Consider the following 22,650-nt stretch of genomic DNA (forward strand, 5'->3'; position numbering starts at 1 on the left):
ATCATACTGATATGTGCATCAAATTTTAATGTGAAAACAAATGGCAGTATGGCATAACTAATTGGGATCCAATTAATATATTCATCCCACAAAAAAATGTATTTGTCAACAACAAAAAAGGTGTCATTTAAAATGACAGCTAAGGTTTCAAGTTACACGAAAAAAGGAAAAAGGTCATTACATTATGAGTCAGGCAATCTTAGTATGCTAACCAATCCCTAAAAGAAAGAACTGATACTGTGACATACAACTACAATTACAAAGCACTTCAACTTTAACACAATCGCATGATGGTGACCAAAGTCCACAGCTGAATCCATAGTGGCGACATTCATAGTGGCTAATGATTTCAAGCAGCTGCTTACTAGATATCGAAAACAATTCATGGTAATTTCATCAGTATTAGTAACCTGCTGACAAGCTAGAGTTCTTAGTAAATGAGGCATTTTGTGTATCACTCGTTAGAGGAATCGGGGCTCACTATCGGCGTAATGGTCAATGAGTCTTTGTGCTTCTCTGATGCCCGTCATGTAGGCCCCATGAGTGGTGGTGTAGAAGTTCACGTGGGTGGCCTCGCCAGCAAACAGCACCTGAAGAGGCTGAACATACAGAGACCAGAGTAGAGGTCAATTCGGGGAGTAAGTTGAAATTCTATTCATCAATTGAAAAATCTTCATAGAAAACAATGGATAATTTCCATTTCATGAATATCATTTTAATTCACTGAATTGACTGACTAAATTGAAAACTGAATTGACCCCAGGACTGACAGACACAAACACACAACTGACAGACACAAACACACAAACTTTGGTCCCTGAGTATTATCTTTACTGTAAATCACATGTGTATATTGTGCAATTCTACAACGCATCGTTAAAAAAAAGAGGTCACAGTCTACAAAGCACCACCAACTCAGTTGGTATTTGGTATATGATATTGGCTTCAATTGCAGATACTGAACAAAAATATCTCCTGCATAAAATCTGATTAAGGGTCAGCTTGCCGACCATAAAATGAATATTAACTGAGATCATTCTGAGTGATACCGTGGCTTAATTGATGCCGTCTCAAATGCAAGTTAGCTAACTTAAGAGACATATCGCTGGTTCATACACTTACAAACTTGACTGTGTGTGTACCAATATTAGCCATGTCAAACTACTGTACATGCTTACTAACATGTTATTAGGAAGTAGGTATGTCAAAGATATTAGTTATTGCAATCATGAGCAGTTAGCTTCTAGTAACATTAAGCATGCTTCTATCTTCATTTTAAAGTGTTGCCAACTGTACATGAAAGTTGTTGTCAGAATCATGTGCGCTCCGGAAGGGTTGTGAACGTCATGTACTGTACCTTTGCCTGTGAGTATCCAGCCTCACAGGGCAAAGGAAGAGGGGCTGCCAGGGCTGTGTGTTCCCTCACAGCGTCCACTCCTGGAGGGGGGTACGTATATGACCCACGGACAAAACGCTCACTCCCCCACTTGGACATCAGGACCTGGGCTGGCTCTGGTACTGACCAGCCAGTGAAGGACCTGAGCATTCTGTCAAAACACAAGCCTGATTGTTACTCATCCTGAACATTCTCACACAGTTTGCCAAAGGAATAGCTGACTAATGATGGGATTAAAAGTGATGACTGTGTGTTTCTGATTTAATTCTTCATGCATGCATTCTCACTGTTTTTTTGCTTTGTGAGCAATAGCTCATGCTTGAATGTTGCAAAATAGGTTGTTTAAAAATAAGAATAGCTTATTTTACTTAAGAGTTTTCGTCATAAAGTCACTTTTGTCATCAAGCACAAAACAATAGCAGAATAAAATGTCCTTAAATATTAGTGTGGTAAACCATTGTAGGGTATTTAAGGGCATAAAAAACATGGAATCTGAGGCCATCTACAGACACCACCTTAAAGGCAGGGTGAAAGGTTCAACATGAATGTCACATATCTCAGTGATGAGATATGATGGCCACAACTCTCTCCCACACACTCAATGATTGAACCTTTGACCTGTGCACCTGATTGATAAGCAGACCTGATACACACCTTACACACACCTCTCCCACTATCTTCTCGTCCAGGCTCTCCATGTGTCGGGCCTCCCGGCCGGTGATCCAGCCGCAGAGGACTGTGGGATGGCGGGCCACCGTGTCAAAGCCACAGATCTTCTTATACCACATGTCTCTCCAGGCCCCACCCTCTGACTGAGAGTGCTGGTATACCTCCTCATCCTCGGGCCCAGCGTCCCACACCAGCTGGATCCCGGCACAGTCGTGGGGCCAGAACCTGTCCTCGAACCGCAGGTAAATCTTGTCCACTGTGCCGAAGCCCAGTCTCTCAATGGCGTCGGCCTTGGACTTGGGGAGGGCTGGCTCAAACATGGCCACTGCATTCTCTTTCAGGAAGCCTAAAGGGACGGTCACGATGACGTGGTCTGCCATGAAGCACTGGCCCCCCTGGCACAGCACTCTGACTGGACGGGTGTGGTTCTTCTCCTCCTGCAGGGCCCAGTGGATGCTGTGTACCGGCCTGTCACACAACAAGGCTCCAGGCGGAAGGTTGTCCAAGAGGGTGTCTGCTAGGGCCTGATAGCCTCCGGGGCCCAGAGAATTGAAGAAGCCCCCCTCCAAGGCCACATAGTGACCCAGCTGCGAGGCAGACACCTCATAGAGGGAGGAGCTGGCCTCATCCGTGCATTCGCTCCTCTTGCACCACTCGAATACCCTCGGGCCGTCCTCCAAGGCCGCCAGGGGTGACTGGGCGAACTCCTCGTCCAGGTAGCCCCCCAGGCTCTGACTGCTGTGCCTAGGCTCCAACTCTGATTTGAAGGCCCTGGAGGTGAGCCCGCTGAAAAAGGAACACACCTGCTCCACCTCGTCCACCGGAAGCTGTCGCCTGCTTTCCCGGAAGAAGTAGTCCCTAGGGGTGACAGAGCCTGGCAGGCACATGATGCTGGCTGAGCCTCTCTCCTCCAGCAGCAGGCCCTGCTCCTGGGCTAGCAGGAAGAGAGGGTTGGCCTGACCGTGGATCCAGTTGGCCCCCAGCTCAATTACATTCTGGCCAAAGGGTCTTGTGGTGTAGACTCGGCCTCCGGGCCTGCCCATAGCCTCCAGGACTTGGATGTGCCGAAAGCCAGCTTTCACCAGGGTGGAAGCTGCAGATAAGCCTGATAGACCAGCACCAACCACCACCACTCTGGCAGCACTGTGTGGACTCATTCTGCAGTGAGCTGTCTCCTGAGGGAAGGAGGTGAGAAGGGTACAGTTTTTGCCCTGTCACCATAGAATTGCTTGGGACACATTCCTTCACCAAAAACTAAACCTTCCAATTGCATGCTGTATTTGTGCAGCTGTTTAACAACAAATAATAGACCATTTCTGTTGCTCATAAGTTTAGCCAAAAATGTAAGGGACAGTGGGGTAAGTCATGCCAAAGGTTTAGTTGAGTCACTCTTTGTTACTAGGAAACTATACACAAAATGAATCATGGGACCAAATATTTAAGAAGATGTCATCATGTTATGGAGTCTGTGAAGGAAGAAACCACATGGAAAAATTGAGGTAAAAAAATGTATTAATCAAGTCCAATGAATGTATTGTGTTATAGGTTTCATGATGCTTGTATCTAAGCCAAAATACAGTCTTAAAACTGTTTCATACATTAGTTGGAGTCTCTATAAGCTACAAGATGAGGTCCTAAACCTATCACGAAAGTTTATCCTTGTAGCTGTGTGGGCTAATATAGTCAAAATGGTTGCTTTGGGGTAAATTGTGCCCTTTGGCGAGTTGAGCCAATGGCTAATCAATATAACCCATACAAATGAATACATTTTGTTCGTTTTATGCATAATATGAATAGTATTTTGAAGACACATCGCATTTGTTTGATTCAAGTTGCCTCTAAGCCAAACTTGAAGTGTTTTATTCCCAGGCATAATGCAAGGCATTATGGCTGGGATATGAGTTCACACCCGGGCCTGAGCCTATGTTAAAAGTGTACAACAAAAAAAATACAAAGTGTTAGAAATGTGTCGCTGTTCTCAATTTATCGCCGAGACCTAGCGCTGAGTGTCCTGGTGGGCGTAGTTCTTCCTGATGTCGTATTACCTCTAGGTGTCGACTCAGTCTGCTCAGATTGCAATACACTATTTTGTTCAATTCTGTTTTCCCGGTTAAATTTGTCCTGGTTTTCGAGTCTTCCTCGTTTTTTCATGTTTTCACTCTCAAAATCACAACAATGCTTAAAACCACATCAGGAGCACGTTTGAGGTCTGGGAACAATCAATACAGTACATTTGGAGGGTGTAGTTGCCCTTTAATTCAATTGCTCTCTTAGCGAGAACGGGTTGTGTTTTGCTAGCGATGTTTTTGAACTCTACAATGTACAGTGTGTCAATTTCTCTCATACCTAGCGCCGAGACTTCTAGTGGGCATAGTTCTTCCTGATGTCGTATTACCTCTAGGTGCCAACGCTGTCAGCCTCGACGGTAATACACTCGTGTCCCCTCCATGGTCTGACATACATAAAGCATCCTTTATTCTGGCTGCGAAGGCATCGGTTTCCTCCTTAACTAGATTTAATAGCTCGTCTATGGAACAAAATATGGGACATTTGCGTACTATAATGTTAATAAAACACACATGTCCACCACCATGTATGTGGCTAATGCTACTTCCTGATGTTGTGGTGCGTCTTCAGCCAGTGGTAAACAAGACTCACGAGGTGTGCAACATCCGGAAGTTGTCAGAAAATCCTGAAAATGGTGGTGTGAAATGATGTTTTATTAAGAGAGCACAAATATTTTCCCCATATTTTTTTTGTTTTACCGAAAAGCCATTAAGTCTAGTTCAGGAGGAAACCGAAGCAAGTTTTCACAACCTTGTACGTGGCTTGATTCATGCGTCCTTCACAAAGACAAATCTTCCCGATTCCAGCCTTGCTGAAGCACCCCCAGATCGTTACCGATCCTCCACCAAATTTCACAATGGGTGCGAGACCTGGAGAGGCCTACAAGCCACAGTGTCTCGCACCCACTGTGAAATTTGGTGGAGGAAGAAAACATGCTTCCTTCTGCTCTGGCAATATTTGGGATAAATGTTGTCAGTAGTTGATAGAATAAAATGTAAATGTTAATTTTACCCAAACACATACCTATAAATAGTCAAATGCAGTGGTCTCTTAATTTTTTCCAGAGCTGTGTACTTTTCATAGTCATGGTACGCTTTGTGTAAAATTGAAAGTAAAAAATACATTTAAAAAATAACAAAATTTCAACAACAAACAAAAGGTGAATTTTTATCCATCCTCCCCGATTCAGAATATATAATTTTCATCATCATGGCAAGCTTTGTCTAAGAGCTATTGAAGATTAAAAGCCGGAAAATAAAAACATATCAACATTTCCATCCCAAAAAGCAATTAATCTTTTCACCCCCCCCCCCCCCCCCATGTTCTACAACATCCATAGAGAACGACACACTTTTAACGTGGCACTCTCTGGAGTGAGGAATCACGATGCATCATCTAGCAGACCGACGGACGATTCTGGGTTTGGCGGATGCCAGGAGAACGCTACCTGCACCAATGCATAGTGCCAACTGTGAAGTTTGTTGAAGAATAAATGATGGTCTGGGGCTGTTTTTCATGGTTTGGACTAGGCCCCTTAGTTCCAGTGAAGGGAAATCTTAACGCTACAGCACACAATGGCATTCGAGACGATTCTGTGCTTCCAACTTTGTGGCAACAGTTTGGGGAAGGCCCTTTCCTGTTTCAGCATGACAATGCCTCCGTGCACAAAGCGAGGTCCATACAGAAATGGTTTGTCAAGATCGGTGAGGAAGAACTTGACTGGCTTGCACAGAAACCTGACCTCAACCCCATTGAACACCTTTGGGATGAATTGGAACACAGACTGCGAGCCAGGCCTAATAGGCCAACATCAGTTTCCGACCTCACTAATGCTCTTGTGGCTGAACAGAAGCAACTCCCCGCAGCAATGTTCCAACATCTAACTGCATGTTAGGGACTGAAAGAAAACAGACAGCCTGTGAGCTTTGCACACTCTTGGCATTCTCTCAACCAGCTTCACCTGGAATGCTTTTCCAACAGTCTTGAATGAGTTCCCACATATGCTGAGCACTTGTTGGCTGCTTTTCCTTCCCTCTGTGGTCCAACTCATCCCAAACCATCTCAATTGGGTTGAGGTCGGGGGATTGTGGAGGCCAGGTCATCTGATGCAGCACTTCATCACTATCCTTTTATGTCAAATAGCCCTTACACAGCCTGGAGGTGTGTTGGGTCATTGTCCTGTTGAAAAACAAATGGTCCCACTAAGTTCAAACCAGATGTGATGGCAGAATGCTGTAGTAGCCATGCTGGTTATGTGTGCCTTGAATTGTAAATAAATCACAGACAATGTCACCAGCAAAGCACCATCACATGCTCCTCCTCCATGCTTCACGGTGGGAACCACACATGCGGAGATCATCCATTCACCTACTCTGCGTCTCACAAAGACACGGCGGTTGAAACCAAGCATCTCAAACTTGGACTCATCAGACCAAAGGATAGATTTCCACCAGTCTAATGTCCATTGCTTCATCATAGCGCTTGATGGTTTTTGCAACTGCACTTGAAGAAACTTTCAAAGTTCTTGAAATATTATGGATTGACTGACCTTCATGTCTTGAAGTAATGATGGATTGTCGTTTCTCTTTTCTTATTTAAGCTGTTCTTGCCATAATATGGACTTGGTCTTTTACCAAATAAGGCCATCTTCTGTATACCATCCCTACCTTGTCATAACACAACTGATTGGCTCAAACGCATTAAGAAAGTAAGAAATTCCACAAATGATCTTTTAATAAGGCACACCTGTTAATTGAAATGCATTCCAGGTGGCTACCTCATGAAGCTGGTTGAAAGAATGCCAAGAGTGTACAAAACTGTCATCAAGGCAAAGGGTGGCTCCTTTGAAGAATCTCAAACATAAAATATATTTTGATCTGTTTAACACTTGCTCCCAATTTGTAAGTCGCTCTGGATAAGAGCGTCTGCTAAATGACTTAAATGTCAATGTTGTTTGGTTACTACATGATTCCATATGTGATTTTAGAGTTTTGATATTTTCACTATTATTCTACAATGTGGAAAATTAAAGGAAAACAGTGGAATGAGTAGTGTGTCCAAACTTTTGACTGGTAACTTTATTTTTCCTAGCATCTATGCGGAGCAATACTGGTAAGGGAGAACAGGAGCGACTGGAGAAGATGGCAGAAAAGGAAATAAGGAAGAAAGTGGAGCATATTATTAATAAACATTGGAGTGGAGGATAACACAGGCCTTCTAAAAGATCTAGTGAAGGAGAAGATAATGGACAAGAAAAAAAGGAAAGCCGTGGAAACGTTTGAGGGAATATGGAATTCTTAAAAAATAAAAAATGTTACCTTTATTTTACTAGGCAAATCAGTTAAGAACAAATTCTTATTTTCAATGACGGCCTAGGAACAGTGGGTTAACTGCCTGTTCAGGGGCAGAACGACAGATTTTGTACCTTGTCAGCTCAGGGATTTGAACTTGCAACCTTTCGGTTACTAGTCCAATGCTCTAACCACTAGGCTACCCTGAGGGATTTCACAGAACTTTTGGAAGAACTTTAGGAAATGGAGTAGGACGAGTGTGAAGATGAATTAGATGTGGTGGCAGGTGCAGTGATGACTGTTGAGAAGAAGTTGAGTGTAGAGGGAAGCAGTGTGACAAGGAAGGTTGGTTTCATGTACAAAAAAAGGGATACGTGTTTCAGTAGCTTAGTGATGGGCCCTGACGAGTGTGGATGAAGTTCCTGCAGTGAGGACCACCAAGGTCGGGCCGTGTCCGAGGATGTAAAGGATGATTCTGGGCCAGCGCGAGTGATATTTGTGTAGAGAATGGATCCTTCCATTTTGGCTGATCAATATGTGGTGGTAGGTTGAGTGGAGAAGAGGTTTGAGACTGTTGAGTTGGTGAAAGTAACTAGGAGTGGACTAGGGATGATTTGTTGTGTTTCTTCAGCCCAGAGGGAACGGGTGCTCCGGGTCACGCGATTAGAGACAATAAATGTGACTTGCTTTGATCTCCAGAGCAGGGCACCTTTGAAAGGAGTGATAACGTGGGTAGCATTAAATGTTGAGGAAGATCAGTTGAAAGTGAAGATTCCCGGTGTCTGTTCGCCATTTGTTGCGACCAAGGTTGGGTAGGTGACTTTCTAAATGTAATCTGTTAGTTACTAGTTACCTGTCCAAAATTGTAATCAGTTACGTAACTTTTAGATTATCCAAACTCACTAACAATCTGATTACATTCAGTTACTTTTAGATGACCTTCCCCTTTAGAGGCATTAGAATAAGATAAAAATGTATGTTACCAATTGAACGACATCTATTGCAGAATAAATCAATGTTCAAGTTTACATAGCTGGCCATATATGGATGTACAATTTTACTTTATGGGTTGGTTATGTAGGCTGCTTTTAACCCATTACCTTCTACATAATACGATTAAATTATAAATTACATCTTTACATTAAAAACCAAAGTCTATCAGAATTAAAGTCATTCCAGTAAATGTTATACCCCTTGATCTTCAAGAATAGGACTTGGAAATATGGAAGTATAGATTAGCCAAATTGCTTTACCTGAGCATAACCCAAAAACTAAGGACTTATTAGCCAGGCCTACTCTGTTGCTTATGATTTTGTTGTCATGGAGGACTGATTGGCCTCACTGGTTCGAGTTGAAAAAAATGCTGCGCTCATGGAATGGCATGCTTTGGGCACTACTGAAAAGTGCTATTTACATGTGAAAAATGAATGCCATGTGCTGCATTTGCTATAGGCCTATTGTTTATCTTTCTGTTGGTGACACTTTGATATCTTGATAATATGCAGCTGTTTAAAGGGCAAATCCACATATGAAGCCCTGACCTCAATCCTATAGAAAATTTGTGGACAGAACTGAAAAATCATGTGCGAGCAAGGAGGCCTACACACCTGACTCAGTTACATCAGCTCTGTCAGGAAGAAGGGGACAGAATTCACCCAACTTATTGTGGGAAGCTTGTGGAAGGTTACCCGAAACGTTTGACCCAATTTAAACAATTTGAAGGCAATGCTACCAAATACCAATTGAGTGTATGTAAACTTCTGACCCACTGGGAATGTGATGAAAGAAATAAAAGCTGAAATAAATTATTCTCTCTATTATTCTGACTTTTCACATTCTTAAAATAAAGTGGTGATCTAACTGACCTAAAACATGGCATTTTACTGGGATTAAATGTCAGGAATTGTGAAAAACTGAGTTTAAATGTATTTGGCTAAGGTGTATGTAAACGTCCGACATCAACCGTATATACAGTATATATATATATGGACTCTCTCTCTCTCTCTCTCTATACCTCCAAGTATTTATTCAAGTTGATTCATCTTTAGATGCCAACAGCAGTCGCACCACTGTAAGACATAGATTGGACTGTAGCCTACAAAAACCTATTCCTGATCTTTTCCAGCGATCCATCAAACATATTTTGTGTGAAATCATGGGGGTTTCTGACTTGTGCTCAGACATGCTCAAGTGGAACAAACTTAAACTTGAACCTTTTTTCAATGTTGATTTAAATGTCATTGAGAAAACAAAGAAGTGTGAAAGCATTTTTAATACGCTACTCCCCAACCCTGGTTGCGACACAGATCCTGCCGGAGAGCGTTGGGAAACGGAAAATAAGTTGTCTGTTCTGTTGAGTTTTGTTGTAATCTTTAGCAGATAAGGTTAGGGTAGGAAGTGAGAGTTATCCCGTGAAATACTTCGGTGTTTAATGGGGCGGCAGGGTAGCCTAGTGGTTAGAGCGTTGGACTAGTACCTGAAAGGTCCTAGATGTGAGAAGTGTGCAAGAGCGCATGAGATGATGGAATGTGTAGTTTGGATGTTAGTTGTGGGGGTACCGATGGGGCAAGAGCTCGGAGGTGTCCGGTGAGAGAAAGGCAGGTTGAGGTTGCTACCGTCAGAGTAGTACAGATAGTGTCGTATGCGGAAGTGGTGAAGAGAGTGGTAGAGGAAGATGGGTACAGGGTGAGGGATCCTGAGAGGATTACTGCGATTAGGCAGAGACTAATAGAGAGTGATGGGAAGAATACTGTATTTGCTTCAGTAAGGTAGGTTTCTTGGCATTCATAGCTATGGTTGCCAATTGTACTGCATTATTTTTTTATTTTTTTAAAATCACATTAAATAAAAGGTTGTTGGCAGCAGCAGAGAAATACTTGGGACTGCGAAGTTTTACTGCATAACAGTTGCGGGGGGTGTTGAGTGGTAGTGTTCTGACTTCACAGACGTTGGTCTGGAGTAGGATTAGATAGGTTAAATAGTGGAATGTGGTGGTGTGGTATAGAGGACTATTTTCCCTATGCTAAGTAGACTAGCTAAAGATGTAGTTTAAAATGTATTGGGCTGTAAGCTAAGGTTTCAGTCAAACAGGCTATACATTTAAGCAATAAGGCACGAAGGGGTGTGGTATATGGCCAATATACCACAGCTAAGGGCTGTTCATAAGCACGACGCAATGCGGAGTGCCTGGATACAGCCCTTAGCCGTGGTATATTGGCCATATACCACAATCCCCTGAGGTGCCTTATTGCTATTAGAAACTGGTTACAAATGTAATTAGAGCAGTAAAAATACATGTTTTGTCATACCTGTGGTATACAGTCTGATATACCACGGCTGTCAGCGAATCAGCATTCAGGACTCGAATCAAGTTTATAATTGAAAACAATTGCAGCCTACCTGTGTTGATTTCGATAGCATATAGCCTAGGCAGGCTGGACTGGGAAACTCAAGGACTCAGATTTCAAGAGAGAATACTGTTATGTAGGAAGAACAAGACTAAAGTCTTTATAAACTGCTTGGGTGTGTCTACAACTCTCCTCACATTGTTGAGCTAACATAACTGGTTAGTTAAAGTATGGTGGCTCCCGTAGGACATTTTAAGTTGAGTAAAAAGGAACACACAACAATAATATACAAGGGCTACATAGCGACCATAACAAAAACAACTGTTTATATGGATTCTCATGATAATTAAAATTGGCATACGCTATGCACTGTATATGGATTGATGCTCTCTACTCTCTCACGCAAATTCTGACTCCGTTGACAACGCCTCTCCATGTGGTTTCTGCTTTAAATTCTGGACTAAAATCTCACACTGGGTAGGCTAGCCTTTGGACCCATACAGTTTAGCACAGTTAGAACAAGGAGGAGTTCTTCGAATGTCTTCGGTAGTCCTCATGTTATAAAACGCAAAATAAAATGTATCTTGCAGTGGCATCTTAAGAACACTCTGGGATTCTATTTTATTAATTTGTGCACTCCATAATTTGTACATTCATGCATATCCAGACCTCATTACAACTAGCCGAACATGTGTAGCTACAGCAGCTGTTTGACAGCATGATCTTCCTGGTGACTGTTATGCTACTGACATCTTCTGGACATAATTAGAACATTTTTTGCAACATTGCCAGGTACCAATGACTGATTTGATTACTGATAGGGAAATGGAAAAGGGGATACCAAGTCAGCTGTACAACTGAATGCAATCAACTGAAATGTGTCTATTGCATCATTTAACCCAACCCCTGGGAATCAGAGAGGTGAGGGGGGTGCCTTAAACGATATCACCGCCCAGGGAGCAATGGGTTAATTGCCTTGCTCAGGGGCAGAATGACTGATTTTTACCTCGTCGGCTTGGAGATTCGATCCAGCAACCTTTCATTCTATGTGGTATTGGTGCACCTGTATGAAGTTGATGTAAAGTATGTTAGTAAAACATATTTTTTTCTTACAGCAGGCCTACTCAAACACACAGACAAATATCAAGTTTACAACATCATTGTAGTGAATTTATTTAATCTAAATATAGAACAGACTTTCCATACATCAATTTAAAATTAAACCAAAGCAGTGTGGTCTAGATATAGCAATTTATATAGTAGCCTACATTTTAATGAGTCATTGTAAAGCCTTATCAGAATTCCCAACATAGAAGACAGCTGAACCCCAACTAAACCAACATGACGTTCTGAGAACCATATGTTTCTTAAGGCGTGGCCTATGGTTATTTTGCATACAACCTTCCCACAACTTTCTGATAATGGTGCAGGATAGTTTCTTGGTGTTGGAACATTCTCAGCACATTTTAAGGAACTTGACAACAAAAAAATTGTACACTGAACAAAAATATAAATAACATGTAAAGTGCTAGTTTCAAGAGCTGAAATAAAAGATCCTACACATTTTCCATTCGCACATAAAGTGTATTTCTCTCAAATTTTGAGCACACATTTGTTTACATCCCTGTTTGTGAGCATTTCTCCGTTTCCACGATAATCCATCCACCTGACAGGTGTGGCACATCAAGAATCTGATTAAACAACAATCTTTACACACATGCAGCTTGTGCATGGGACAATAAAAGGCCACTCTAAAATGTGCAGTTTTATCACACAACACAATGCCACAGATGTCACAAGTTTTGAGAGAGCGTGCAATTGGCATGCTGACTGAACAAAAGTCCACCAGAGCTATTGCCAAAGAATTGAATGTTAACTTCTCTACCATAAGCCACCTCCAATGTTGTTTTAGATTTTTTTTTTTAGAACGTCCAACCAGCCTCACAAAATGCAGACCACGTGTAACCATGCCAGCCCTGGACCTCCAAATCCGGCTTCTTCACCTGCGGGATCGTCTGAGACCAGCCACCTGGACAGCTGATGAAACTGAGGAGTATTTCTGTCTGTAATAATGCCCTTTTGTGGGGAAAAACTCATTCTGATTGGCTGCGCCTGGCTCCCAAATGGGTGGGCCTATGCCCTCCCAGGCCCACCCATGGCTGCACCCCTGCCCAGTCATGTGAAATTCATAGATTAGGACATAATTAATTAATTTCAATTGACTGATTTCATTATATGAACTGTAACTCAGTAAAATCATAGAAATTGTTGCATGTTGCAATTATATTTTTGTTCAGTATATTTTCTTGGTATTTCATTACCTTAACAAAACATTTCCTAAAAGTATAAGATGGTTACATTTCATTTCAATTTTGTTAATTTTCTAGGAATGTTCTCCAACTGGTTTGACATTGGGAATGTTCTCAAATAGTTTTGAGAATGTTAAGAAACAACATTCTTCTGTGGGAATTTCCTCATGGTTCTATTTTCCTCATGGTTCTCATGGTTCTATTTAAAGTCATCTTCTCAAATTGTTCTGAAAAGGTTAAGAAAACTTTCCATAAAAACTACAAGAAAACTCTGTCAAGTTGGAAGTTGATTATTACTATACAACGATCTTCAAGTTTTGCTATAGATTTTCAAGACGATTTAAGTCAAAGCTGTAACTAGGCCACTCAAGAACATTCGATGCTGTCTTGGTAAGCAACTCCAGTCGATATATTTGGCCTTTCCTTCTGAAAGGTACATTTGTCTCCCAGTGTCTGTTGGAATGCAGACTGAAATAGGTTTTCCTCTAGGATTTTGCCTGTGGTAAGCTCAATTCCATTTATTCTTATCCTAAAAAAAAGTGCCTAGTCCTTTCTGATGACAAGCATACACATAACATGAAGCAGCCACCACCATAAATATGAAGAGTGGTACTCCGTGATGGGTTGGATTTGCCCCAAACATAACGCTTTGCATTCAGGACATAAAGTTATTTTATTTTCCTCATTTTTGGCAGTTTTACTTTTGTGCCTTATTGCAAACAGGATGCATGTTTTGGAATGTTTTATTTTGTTCAGACTTCTTTCTTTTCACTCTGTCGTTTAGGTTACTATGGTGGGGTAACTACAATGTTGATCCATGTTATATTTTCTCCGATCACAGCCATAAAACTGTAACTTTTTAAAGTCACCATTGGTCTCATGGTGACATTCCTGAGTGGTTTCCCTCCTCTCCGGTAACTGAGTTAGGAAGGACTCCTGTAATCTTTGTAGTGACAGGCTGATACACCATCCAAAGTGTAATTAATAACTTCACCATGCTCAAAAGGATATTCATTGTCTGCTTTTTTTTACCGATCTACCAAAAGGTGCCTTTCTTTGCAAGGCATTGGAAAACCTCCCTGGTCTTTGTGGTTGAGTCTGTGTTTAAAATTCACAGCTCGCCTGAGGGATCTTACAGATACATCGTATGTGTGGGGTACAGAGATGGGGTAGTCATTTAAAAATCATGTTAAACAATATTATTGCGCACAGTGAGTCCATGCAACTTACGTGACTTGTTCAGCACATTTGTACTTGCCATAACAAAGGGGTTGAATACTTATTGTCTTAAGACCTTTCAGCTTTTGTTTTTTAATTAATTTGGAAAAAATATAATGAGACTTTGGCATTATGGGGTATTGTGTTTAGTACCCGCAAAACACCAGTCTCAACATCAACAGTGAAGAGGCGATACCGGGACGCTGGCCTTCAAGGCAGAGCTGCAAAGAAAAAGCCATATCTCAGACTGGGCAATAAAAATAAAAGATTAAGATGGGAAAAAGAACACAGACACTGGACTGATGAACTCTGCCGAGAAGGCCAGCATACCGGAGTCACCTCTTCACTGTTGACATTGAGACTGGTGTTTTGCGGGTACTATTTAATGAAACTGCCAGTTGAGGGTTTGTGAGGCATCTGTTTCTCAAACTAGACACTCTAATGCACTTGTCCTCTTGCTCAGTTGTGCATCGGGGAGTAGTACACAGTGTTGTACGAGATCTTCAGTTTCTTGCCAATTTCTCGCATGGAATAGCCTTAATTTCTCAGAACAAGAATAGACAGACGATTTTCAGAAGAAAGTTATTTGTTTCTGAAAGTAATTTGTTTCTGGCCATTTTGAGCCTGTAATCGAACCCACAAATGCTGATGCTCTAGATACTCAACTAGTCTAAAGGACAGTTTTATTGCTTCTTTAAAACAGAACAACAGTTTTCAGCTGTGCTAACATAATTACAGAAGGGTTTTCTAATGATCAATTTGCCTTTCAAAATGATCAACTTGATTAGCTAACACAACGTGCCATTGCAACAGGGGAGTGATGGTTGCTGATAAAGGGCCTCTGTACGCGTATGTAGATATTCCATTTAAAAAAACAAATCAGCCGTTTCCAGCTACAATAGCCATTTACAACTTTATCAATGTCTACACTGTATTTCTGATCAATTTGATGTTATATTAAATGGACAAAAATTTTTTGCTTATCTTTCTAAAACAAGGACATTTCTAATTGACCCTAAACCTTTGAACTGTAGTGTATTTTTAATTACATTCAGCGATAGATATTGTAGGCTGCTTGGTGACAAATGGCTATCACCTGTCTTTAACATATCAAAGGGCAGCTTTGTCCGTCCTCTCCAGGAAGTGCAGATTGACTTGCCTGTCTGCTACTAAGACGGAGCGATTGAGAGCTTTCACCTCTCTTATGCTGGGGTCCGGTCTGATTTCAAATAGCTTGATTATCTGGGGGAGAGAAAATATAATTTTCAGTCATTGTCAGGGTCTCTCCAGGAGTATTCATGTTCAAAAAACATTCCTGTCCTATCGGCTTCCTGACAACCACCAACCGCTTTGAGTTCTAGATCTAGTAGTAACTGAAGTAATCCTACAGATCAAGATGCCTTTATATATTCACTAAGAGAGAATAGGCCTAAGTCGTCCACCTAAGCATCAAGCAAGACACCTGGCCAGCGTTTCCTTTTTAGGAGGATATTTTCCACAATTTTCAATACCCTGTACAAACCTTTAACTACACAGTCTTTCTTGAGGAGGAAGTATGTCTGTGAAATCTTCATATTAAACACTATTGCAGTCAATTGCTTTTTTCGATAGATATTCTCATTGTTCAACTCAAAGTTGGATCAGTTTAATATCAACCAACATCTATAATGATGTATGTAGGCCAATACGTAATTCAGAATGACTATATAATCTTGAGACTCAGAATAATATTTTTTTCTTCCTTTTAGCCACTTTGATTTTTAGCCACTGATGCTATTAGCCTTTGCAACACCTGTGCCATTGTTCCCTTCTCCCTGAGTGCTGCGGGCTCTCCATCAGGTGATCGGGTCTTTCTAACAGGCTACAAGTGAAGACAGACACTTCGGGGATGCAACAGCGCCCGTCCTTATCCAATTCCGAGGTGCATATTAAATATATTGGAAAACTGTCCACATTTACTTTTCGTCAGCCAACAAGATGGCCTAACAAACAGCAAAAGCACTAGCCTAGGTCAATCTACTATCCCCCATAGTGGCGGTAGGTAGCCTACTGGTTAGAGTGTTGGGCTAGTAACTGAAAGGTTGCTAGATCTAATCCCCTGACAAGGTAAAAATCTATCGTTCTGCCTCTGAACAAGGCAGTTAACCCACTGTTCCTAGGCTGTCATTGTAAATAATAATTTGTTCTTAACTGACTTGCCTAGTTAAATATATATATATATATTTTTTTTTTTACAAAAGTTGACCTATTCTGTGAGAAATAAATATTCCAAACAGTCTGGGTCAGTTGTAGCACGCGATAGATACCAAATTAATATAACGACTAGCATAACAAAATATTTTTTGCACAATGAGGCAACAGATCAGAATGTAAAACTTAAAATGTGACAAACTATTAGGCTATTTCTTCACATTATAAGAGCAGCAATGTGCACATGGCAGTAGGCTATAAGCACGAATGTTCCATTAGCGGGAAAACACCATTATCAAAAGTGACAAATACGATTGTTACATGCAAATACGATTATGCATGTAATGCTTTTATTATAAAGGTGCATTTTTATGGTGAAAATTATCTTCCCCAAACTTGACTCACGGACTGCATATGCCAGTTAGGCTCTACACCCCTTGATATGCTTAATTTTAAGAAGTTATTTGGTCACTTTAGTTGTGATACAAACCTTACCAAATATATAGGTCTATGGGCTAGGTTACATGTGTGCGACTATGATTCGAAAAAGTCGCCCATCAGACTAATTTATGGATTTTTCCCGCTTTCACAAGATTGATGCCGCCAAACAACTGAGCACCGTCACATAATGTGACGTAAAATCGAGCGCGCTCAAACTTCCCATCATTCTGATTACGGTAGTAATTTTGTCACCCTCATCATGGCAAAGACACGGAGAAATGCATATGATGCAGCTTTCAAGTTGAAGGCGATCGATCTGGCTGTTGAAAAAGGAAAGAGAGCTGCTGCACGGGAGCTTGGCCTTAATGAGTCGATGATAAGACGTTGGAAACAGCAGAGTGAGGAACTGACTCAGTGCAAAGACAACAAAGGCTTTCAGAGGGAAGAAAAGCAGATGGCCCAAAGTATTTGCAGCCACTCGACATCAGTGTAAATCGTGCATTTAAGGTGGCGCTCCTTGTTCAGTGGGAGTCTTGGATGACAAGTGGGGAGAAATCCTTCACTAAAACGGGCTGCATGCGAAGAGCAACTTATGGTCAAGTCTGCCAGTGGGTCCTGACAACGTGGAGCATTGTCAAAAAATCCACTATCATCAACGGGTTTCGAAAGGCTGGACTGCTGCGTGTTGAAGGGGCAGCATGAGCTCAGCGGGGTATTTGCCTCCGGATGAAAGTGACGAGAGCGACAATGAAAACGATCCAACATCGGATGAAGCAATTCTGAGGCTATTCATCTCCGACACCGAAGGAGATGACTTCAGTGGTTTCAGTGCACAGGAGGAGGAAGATAGTGACCAAGTTCATTTGTTTCAATGTACCGGTAGGCACCTGCGGCTTATAGACATGTGCGGCGTATTTATGTACAAAATACATATTTTTTAATAATTCAGTGGGTGCGGTTTATATTCAGGTGCACTTAATAGTCCAGCAATTACGGTAGTCTATACTCATTTTGTATATATAAGCAATGTGCTTAATATTAGGAAAGTTGAGTGTTTCACATCCGTTACACTACTACAAAATCCACTCTACACAATCTATTGGTTGAAATAGTCTAGTGCAATGCATCTGTAAACTGCTCTTACCCGTGACAAAGCCAGGTACATCTCCAGTTCAGCTATCCGACGACCTACGCAACCCCGAACCCCAAAACCAAATGGGATAGAGCCAAAGGGGTTTGGCCGGACTCGGCCGTCCCTCAACCATCGTTCAGGCTTGAACTTTGATGGTTCTGGGAATGTCTTTTCATCTTGGCTGATGGCGTAGTGGCACATTGTAAACGAAGTCTACAGACACAAAACAGCAGAGAGGTAAATAATTGTTACAGCACTATACCAACAACGGCATGATTTACATGCATTCAAATGTTGTTATGTTTTTATGGTTGGGTCAGTTTTAGGCCAGTAAAGTGAAGATGTACTTGAAAGTTGGTTGTTTCCCTAAAGAGAGATTAACCTTCTTGGGGAAAAAATGTCCGCCAATAATGACATCCTTCTCTGCCATGATGCGTGAGTTCAGGGGGACAACAGGGTACATTCTGAAGAACAGGAAGTACATCAGAAATGGTGTTAGAGTAAGATAAGGGAACTTTCAAGAACTCCATCCTTTCCAAAGTGACATACACGACCACTATTCACATGTCTTACCTTAGTGTTTCCTTGATTACAGCCTTGAGGTATGGCATGCAGTTGACATCTTGAGCAGATGGAATGTTGTCTCCTGGTACACAGCGTGACACCTCCTGATAAAGGGTGTTCTGCACATTGGAGTCCCTGGACAGCAGGTACATCGCCCACATCATGGTATTGGATGTCTTAAAATATGACAACAGCAGCGGTAGTGACACAGGAGGCTACTGCCGGGAGAACGGCTCATTATAATGGCCGGAGGAAAGCAAATGGAATGGCATCAAACACCTGGAAACCATGTGTTTGATGTAATTGATACCATTCCACTTATCCCGCTCCAGTCGTTAACACGAGCCCGTTCTCCCCAAATAAGGTGTCACCAACCTCCTGTGGTTCGTGAATACATGCCCTTATCGTACAACACACTGGGGCCATACTTGTGAACTTTTGGTTAGAACATGGTTTAAATCAGTGGTCCCCCCCCCTTCCCTCAATTAGGCATTCAACTTACTCTTCAAAGTTGTAATAGAAGAATGCAGAAGGTGCCATGTCGAATTTGGACAGTGCATAAGCAGTTTTGCTAATGCAATGTCAGTCATTACAGACCTTAGATCATGTTTATATTGTCAGAAATGTCCAGATCACCTAGCCCATGTCAGGTAATATTTTTAGCTAGGTTTTTATAGCCCATTGATTTTGTTGTAATGTTTGAGTTACTCAGACATGAAATCCGTGTTCATTTTGTCAACAAAAATAGTGACTAAGATATTTGTCAAACACCTATTTTTCAGTGGCAATTGACGAGACTATAACTGACTAAATAGAGCCAGAAAAAAATTAACTATTATTTTTAAGTTTACTAAAACGAGACAAAATGATCTCTGTGACTAAAATCTTACTACTAACTGGACTGGACAAAAGTTTTTGGAGTGATGGAGAGCTTTTCAGTGACAAACACAATTAATATTAGCAGCACAGATGAGCAGCAACACAGCCTTCATCAGCTGGTGAGCTGCTGGGAGCGAGCAACTAGTGTAGGCAGACAGGCTCTGCTCCAGCTCCGCCTCCGATTATACACATCGCGCAGGTGACCCTCTTGCTTCACTTTAGCTAAACAGTCACCACCAGCCTTCTAGTTAGCTACTCTTTGCCTGGTTAAAAAACACAAGCCGCTTTACGATATTACAGACAATAGCAGCATTGAGTTTAATAGTAAAACAATAGTCTAGCTGTGTTTTTCTCCCACTTCAGTAGGCTTTAAAAAAGTAGTTTAAATTTGTAGTCTCGATCAATCCTTCCACATTTCCCACTGAATTTCATATACAGGTTCTGTATCCAAGTCTCCATCTTTTCTTCAGAGAAAACGTCTTGATTCTAGCCCTTAGGCTACCATTCAAAAGGCTTGACTCATAAAAGTGCACTACGTTTTTTTCTTTCTATCATGCATTGGCAGGCCGCATTTTACATTCATAAAGCATATCGTGGGCTGTTCTAAAACCAACCATGCTACTTTTGGACTGGGCCGTCAACCATTTGTTTAGGCTACACCTTGTTCAGTTATGTTACCTCATTAGCTAGCTATAGCTAACAACTTGGGGGAGCGTTCAGCAGGACACGTTTTAGAAATATACTATGAAGAACAAACAACTTAATTCAAGAACATTTTTCAACTGAACGTGGCCCTAGTAACATTACCGGTAGCATATATGCAAACATTTTGTGGCACAGAAAGAAAGGAAAAGGGATAGCAAACAATTTAATGACAATAGTGTCCAAAAATAGTGTTGATATGTGCTAGCCCAGCTACTAACACATCCATGACAATGCCATTCGCCAAAGTAATGAGACTGGGTGTTTACATTTGAGAAATATCATTCACGCAAAAGAAAATGAGACTGGGTGTGTAAGTATGCCGCCAGGACAATATGGTGAAGTTGGCCTCATGTATAGACCCCCAAACAAATAAATAAGACCAAGGACATCCAAAATCCATCAGATTAACAGTTTTTAATGAAGCCAGTCTGATGGCCTGGAGATTGAAATATAGTTTGTCTCTTGGTACAAGCTTTGATGCACCTAAACTGCCTCCACCTTCTAGATGGTAGCGGGGTGAACAGGCAGTGATTCCGGTGGCTGAGGTCCTTGATGATCTTCTTGGCCTTCCTGTGACATGGGGGAGTGCTCTCTCTGCTGTCTCCTGTAGTCCACGATCAGCTCCTTTATTTCGTTGACATTGAGGGAGAGGTTATTTTCCTGGCACTACTCTGCCAGGGCTCTCACCTCCTCCCTGTAGGCTGTCTCGTCATTGTTGGTAATCACTACCACGTTTGTGTCGTCAGTAAACTTGATGATTGAGTTGGAGACGTGTGCGGCCACGCAGTCATGGGTGAACAGGGAGTACAGGAGGGGGCTGAGCATGCACCCCTGTGGGACTCTCGTGTTGAGGATCAGCGTGGCAGAGGTGTTGTTGCCTACCGTCACAACTTGGTGTCAGCCCATCAGGAAGTCCAGGACCCAGTGGCACAGGCATGGGTTTCGACCCAGGGCCCTGAGCTTAGTGATGATCATGGAGGACACTATGGTGTTGAAGGCTGAGTTGTAATCGATGAACAGCATTCCGTAACACTTCACTTGACACCTAGCGTCACAACGTTTTGACACAGTCCAAACAATGTCATAATATTTCATAACAGCTGACATGACCATATTATGACCGGTTACGACAAGTTACGACATGTCAGCTGTTATGACACATATATTTAGACCTACTGTGACATATATTGCATTATTTTATGGCTGGATATGACAACTACTGTACATTAGTGTCAAAACCCCCAAAAACCTACCACTGTAGTTCTTTTATGGCTGGTTATGACACCTACAGTACTAGTCAAAAGTTTGGACACCTACTCATGGCAGACTTTTTATTTTTTACTTTGTAGAATAATAACACATATGGAATCATGTAGTAACCAGAAAAGTGTTAAACAAATCAAAATATATTATGTGTGTGAGATTCTTTAAAGTAGCCACCTTTTGCCTTGATGACAGCTTTGCATACCCCTTGGCATTCTCTCAACCACGTGGAATGCATTTCAATTAACAGGTGTGCCTTGTTACATGGAATTTATTTCCTTCATCATGCATTTGAGCCAATCAGTTGTTATGACAAGTTAGGGGTGGTATACAGAAGATAGCCCTATTTGGTAAAAGACCAAGTCCATATTATGGCAAGAACATCTCAAATAAGCAAAGAGAAATGACAGCCCATCATTACTTTAAGACTTGAAGGTCAGTCATGAGGACCGCCACAGGAAAGGAAGATCCCAAGTTACCTCTACTGCAGAGGATAAGTTCATTAGAGTTACCAGCCTCAGAAATTGCAGCTCAAATAAATTCTTCACAGAGTGTTCAAGTAACAGACACATCTCAACATCAACTGTTCAGAGGAGACTGTGTGAATCAGGCCTTCATGGTCAAATTTCTGCAAAGAAACCACTGGGGGGGCAGGTAGCCTAGCGGTTAGAGTGTTGGGCCAGTAACTGAAAGGTTGCTGGATTGAACCCCCGAGCTGACAAGCTAAAGATCTGTCATTCTGCCCCTGAACAAGGCAGTTAACCCACCGTTCCCTGGTAGGCAGTCAATGTAAATAAGAATTTGTTCTTAACTGACTTGCCTAGTTGGGTTAAATGAAAAAAAAATACTGAAGGACACCAAGAAATACGAGCAATGGACAAGTAGAAATCTGTCCTTTGGTCTGATGAGTCCAAATGAGATTTTTGGTTCCAACCGCTGTGTCTTTGTGAGACACAGAGTAGGTGAACGGATGATCTCTGCATGTGTGGTTCCCACCGTGAAGCATGGAGGAGGTGGTGTGATGGTGCTTTGCTGGTGACACTGCCAATTATTTATTTAGAATTCAAGGCACACTTAAATTACATTTACATTACATTTAAGTCATTTAGCAGACGCTCTTATCCAGAGCGACTTACAAATTGGTGCGTTCATCTTAAGACATCCAGTGGAACAGCCACTT

General features: G+C 41.7%; 2 protein-coding genes across 5 annotated transcripts in view; both read right to left on the minus strand.

The window, feature by feature from the left end:
* Positions 1 to 7: 7 nt before the first annotated feature.
* On the minus strand, positions 8 to 10,926 carry zgc:66484 (uncharacterized protein LOC327557 homolog). 3 transcript variants are annotated; one of them, XM_029671837.2, is made up of 4 exons: positions 10,822 to 10,926; positions 2,051 to 3,240; positions 1,358 to 1,547; positions 8 to 599 (listed from the first exon to the last, which is right to left on the minus strand). In XM_029671837.2, exons 1-4 carry the CDS (start codon positions 10,840 to 10,842, stop codon positions 462 to 464), a joined length of 1,539 nt encoding a protein of 512 aa, XP_029527697.2. In that variant the 5' UTR covers positions 10,843 to 10,926; the 3' UTR covers positions 8 to 461. The 3 variants fall into 3 exon arrangements, with proteins under 3 accessions (XP_029527697.2, XP_029527821.2, XP_029527756.2); XM_029671961.2 differs by lacking the exon at positions 10,822 to 10,926 and adding an exon at positions 4,461 to 4,722; XM_029671896.2 differs by lacking the exon at positions 10,822 to 10,926 and adding an exon at positions 4,412 to 4,722.
* A 986-nt stretch (positions 10,927 to 11,912) lies between these two features.
* LOC115136440 (sterol 26-hydroxylase, mitochondrial) overlaps positions 11,913 to 22,650 on the minus strand; it is a 32,009-nt gene continuing 21,271 nt past the window's right edge. Inside the window, exons 6-9 of one of the 2 annotated variants that reach the window (XM_029672052.2) lie at positions 18,633 to 18,799; positions 18,442 to 18,523; positions 18,072 to 18,272; positions 11,913 to 15,538 (exon numbers count right to left, since the gene is read on the minus strand). In XM_029672052.2, coding sequence (XP_029527912.1) covers positions 15,407 to 15,538; positions 18,072 to 18,272; positions 18,442 to 18,523; positions 18,633 to 18,799 — 582 coding nt within the window. In that variant the 3' untranslated portion in view covers positions 11,913 to 15,406. Of the gene's footprint in view, positions 15,539 to 18,071; positions 18,273 to 18,406; positions 18,524 to 18,632; positions 18,800 to 22,650 lie in introns of those variants that run through there. The other variant, XM_029672105.2, reaches the window with a different exon arrangement.

Source organism: Oncorhynchus nerka, linkage group LG1 (assembly GCF_034236695.1).
Source record: "Oncorhynchus nerka isolate Pitt River linkage group LG1, Oner_Uvic_2.0, whole genome shotgun sequence".
NCBI lineage: Eukaryota > Metazoa > Chordata > Actinopteri > Salmoniformes > Salmonidae > Oncorhynchus > Oncorhynchus nerka.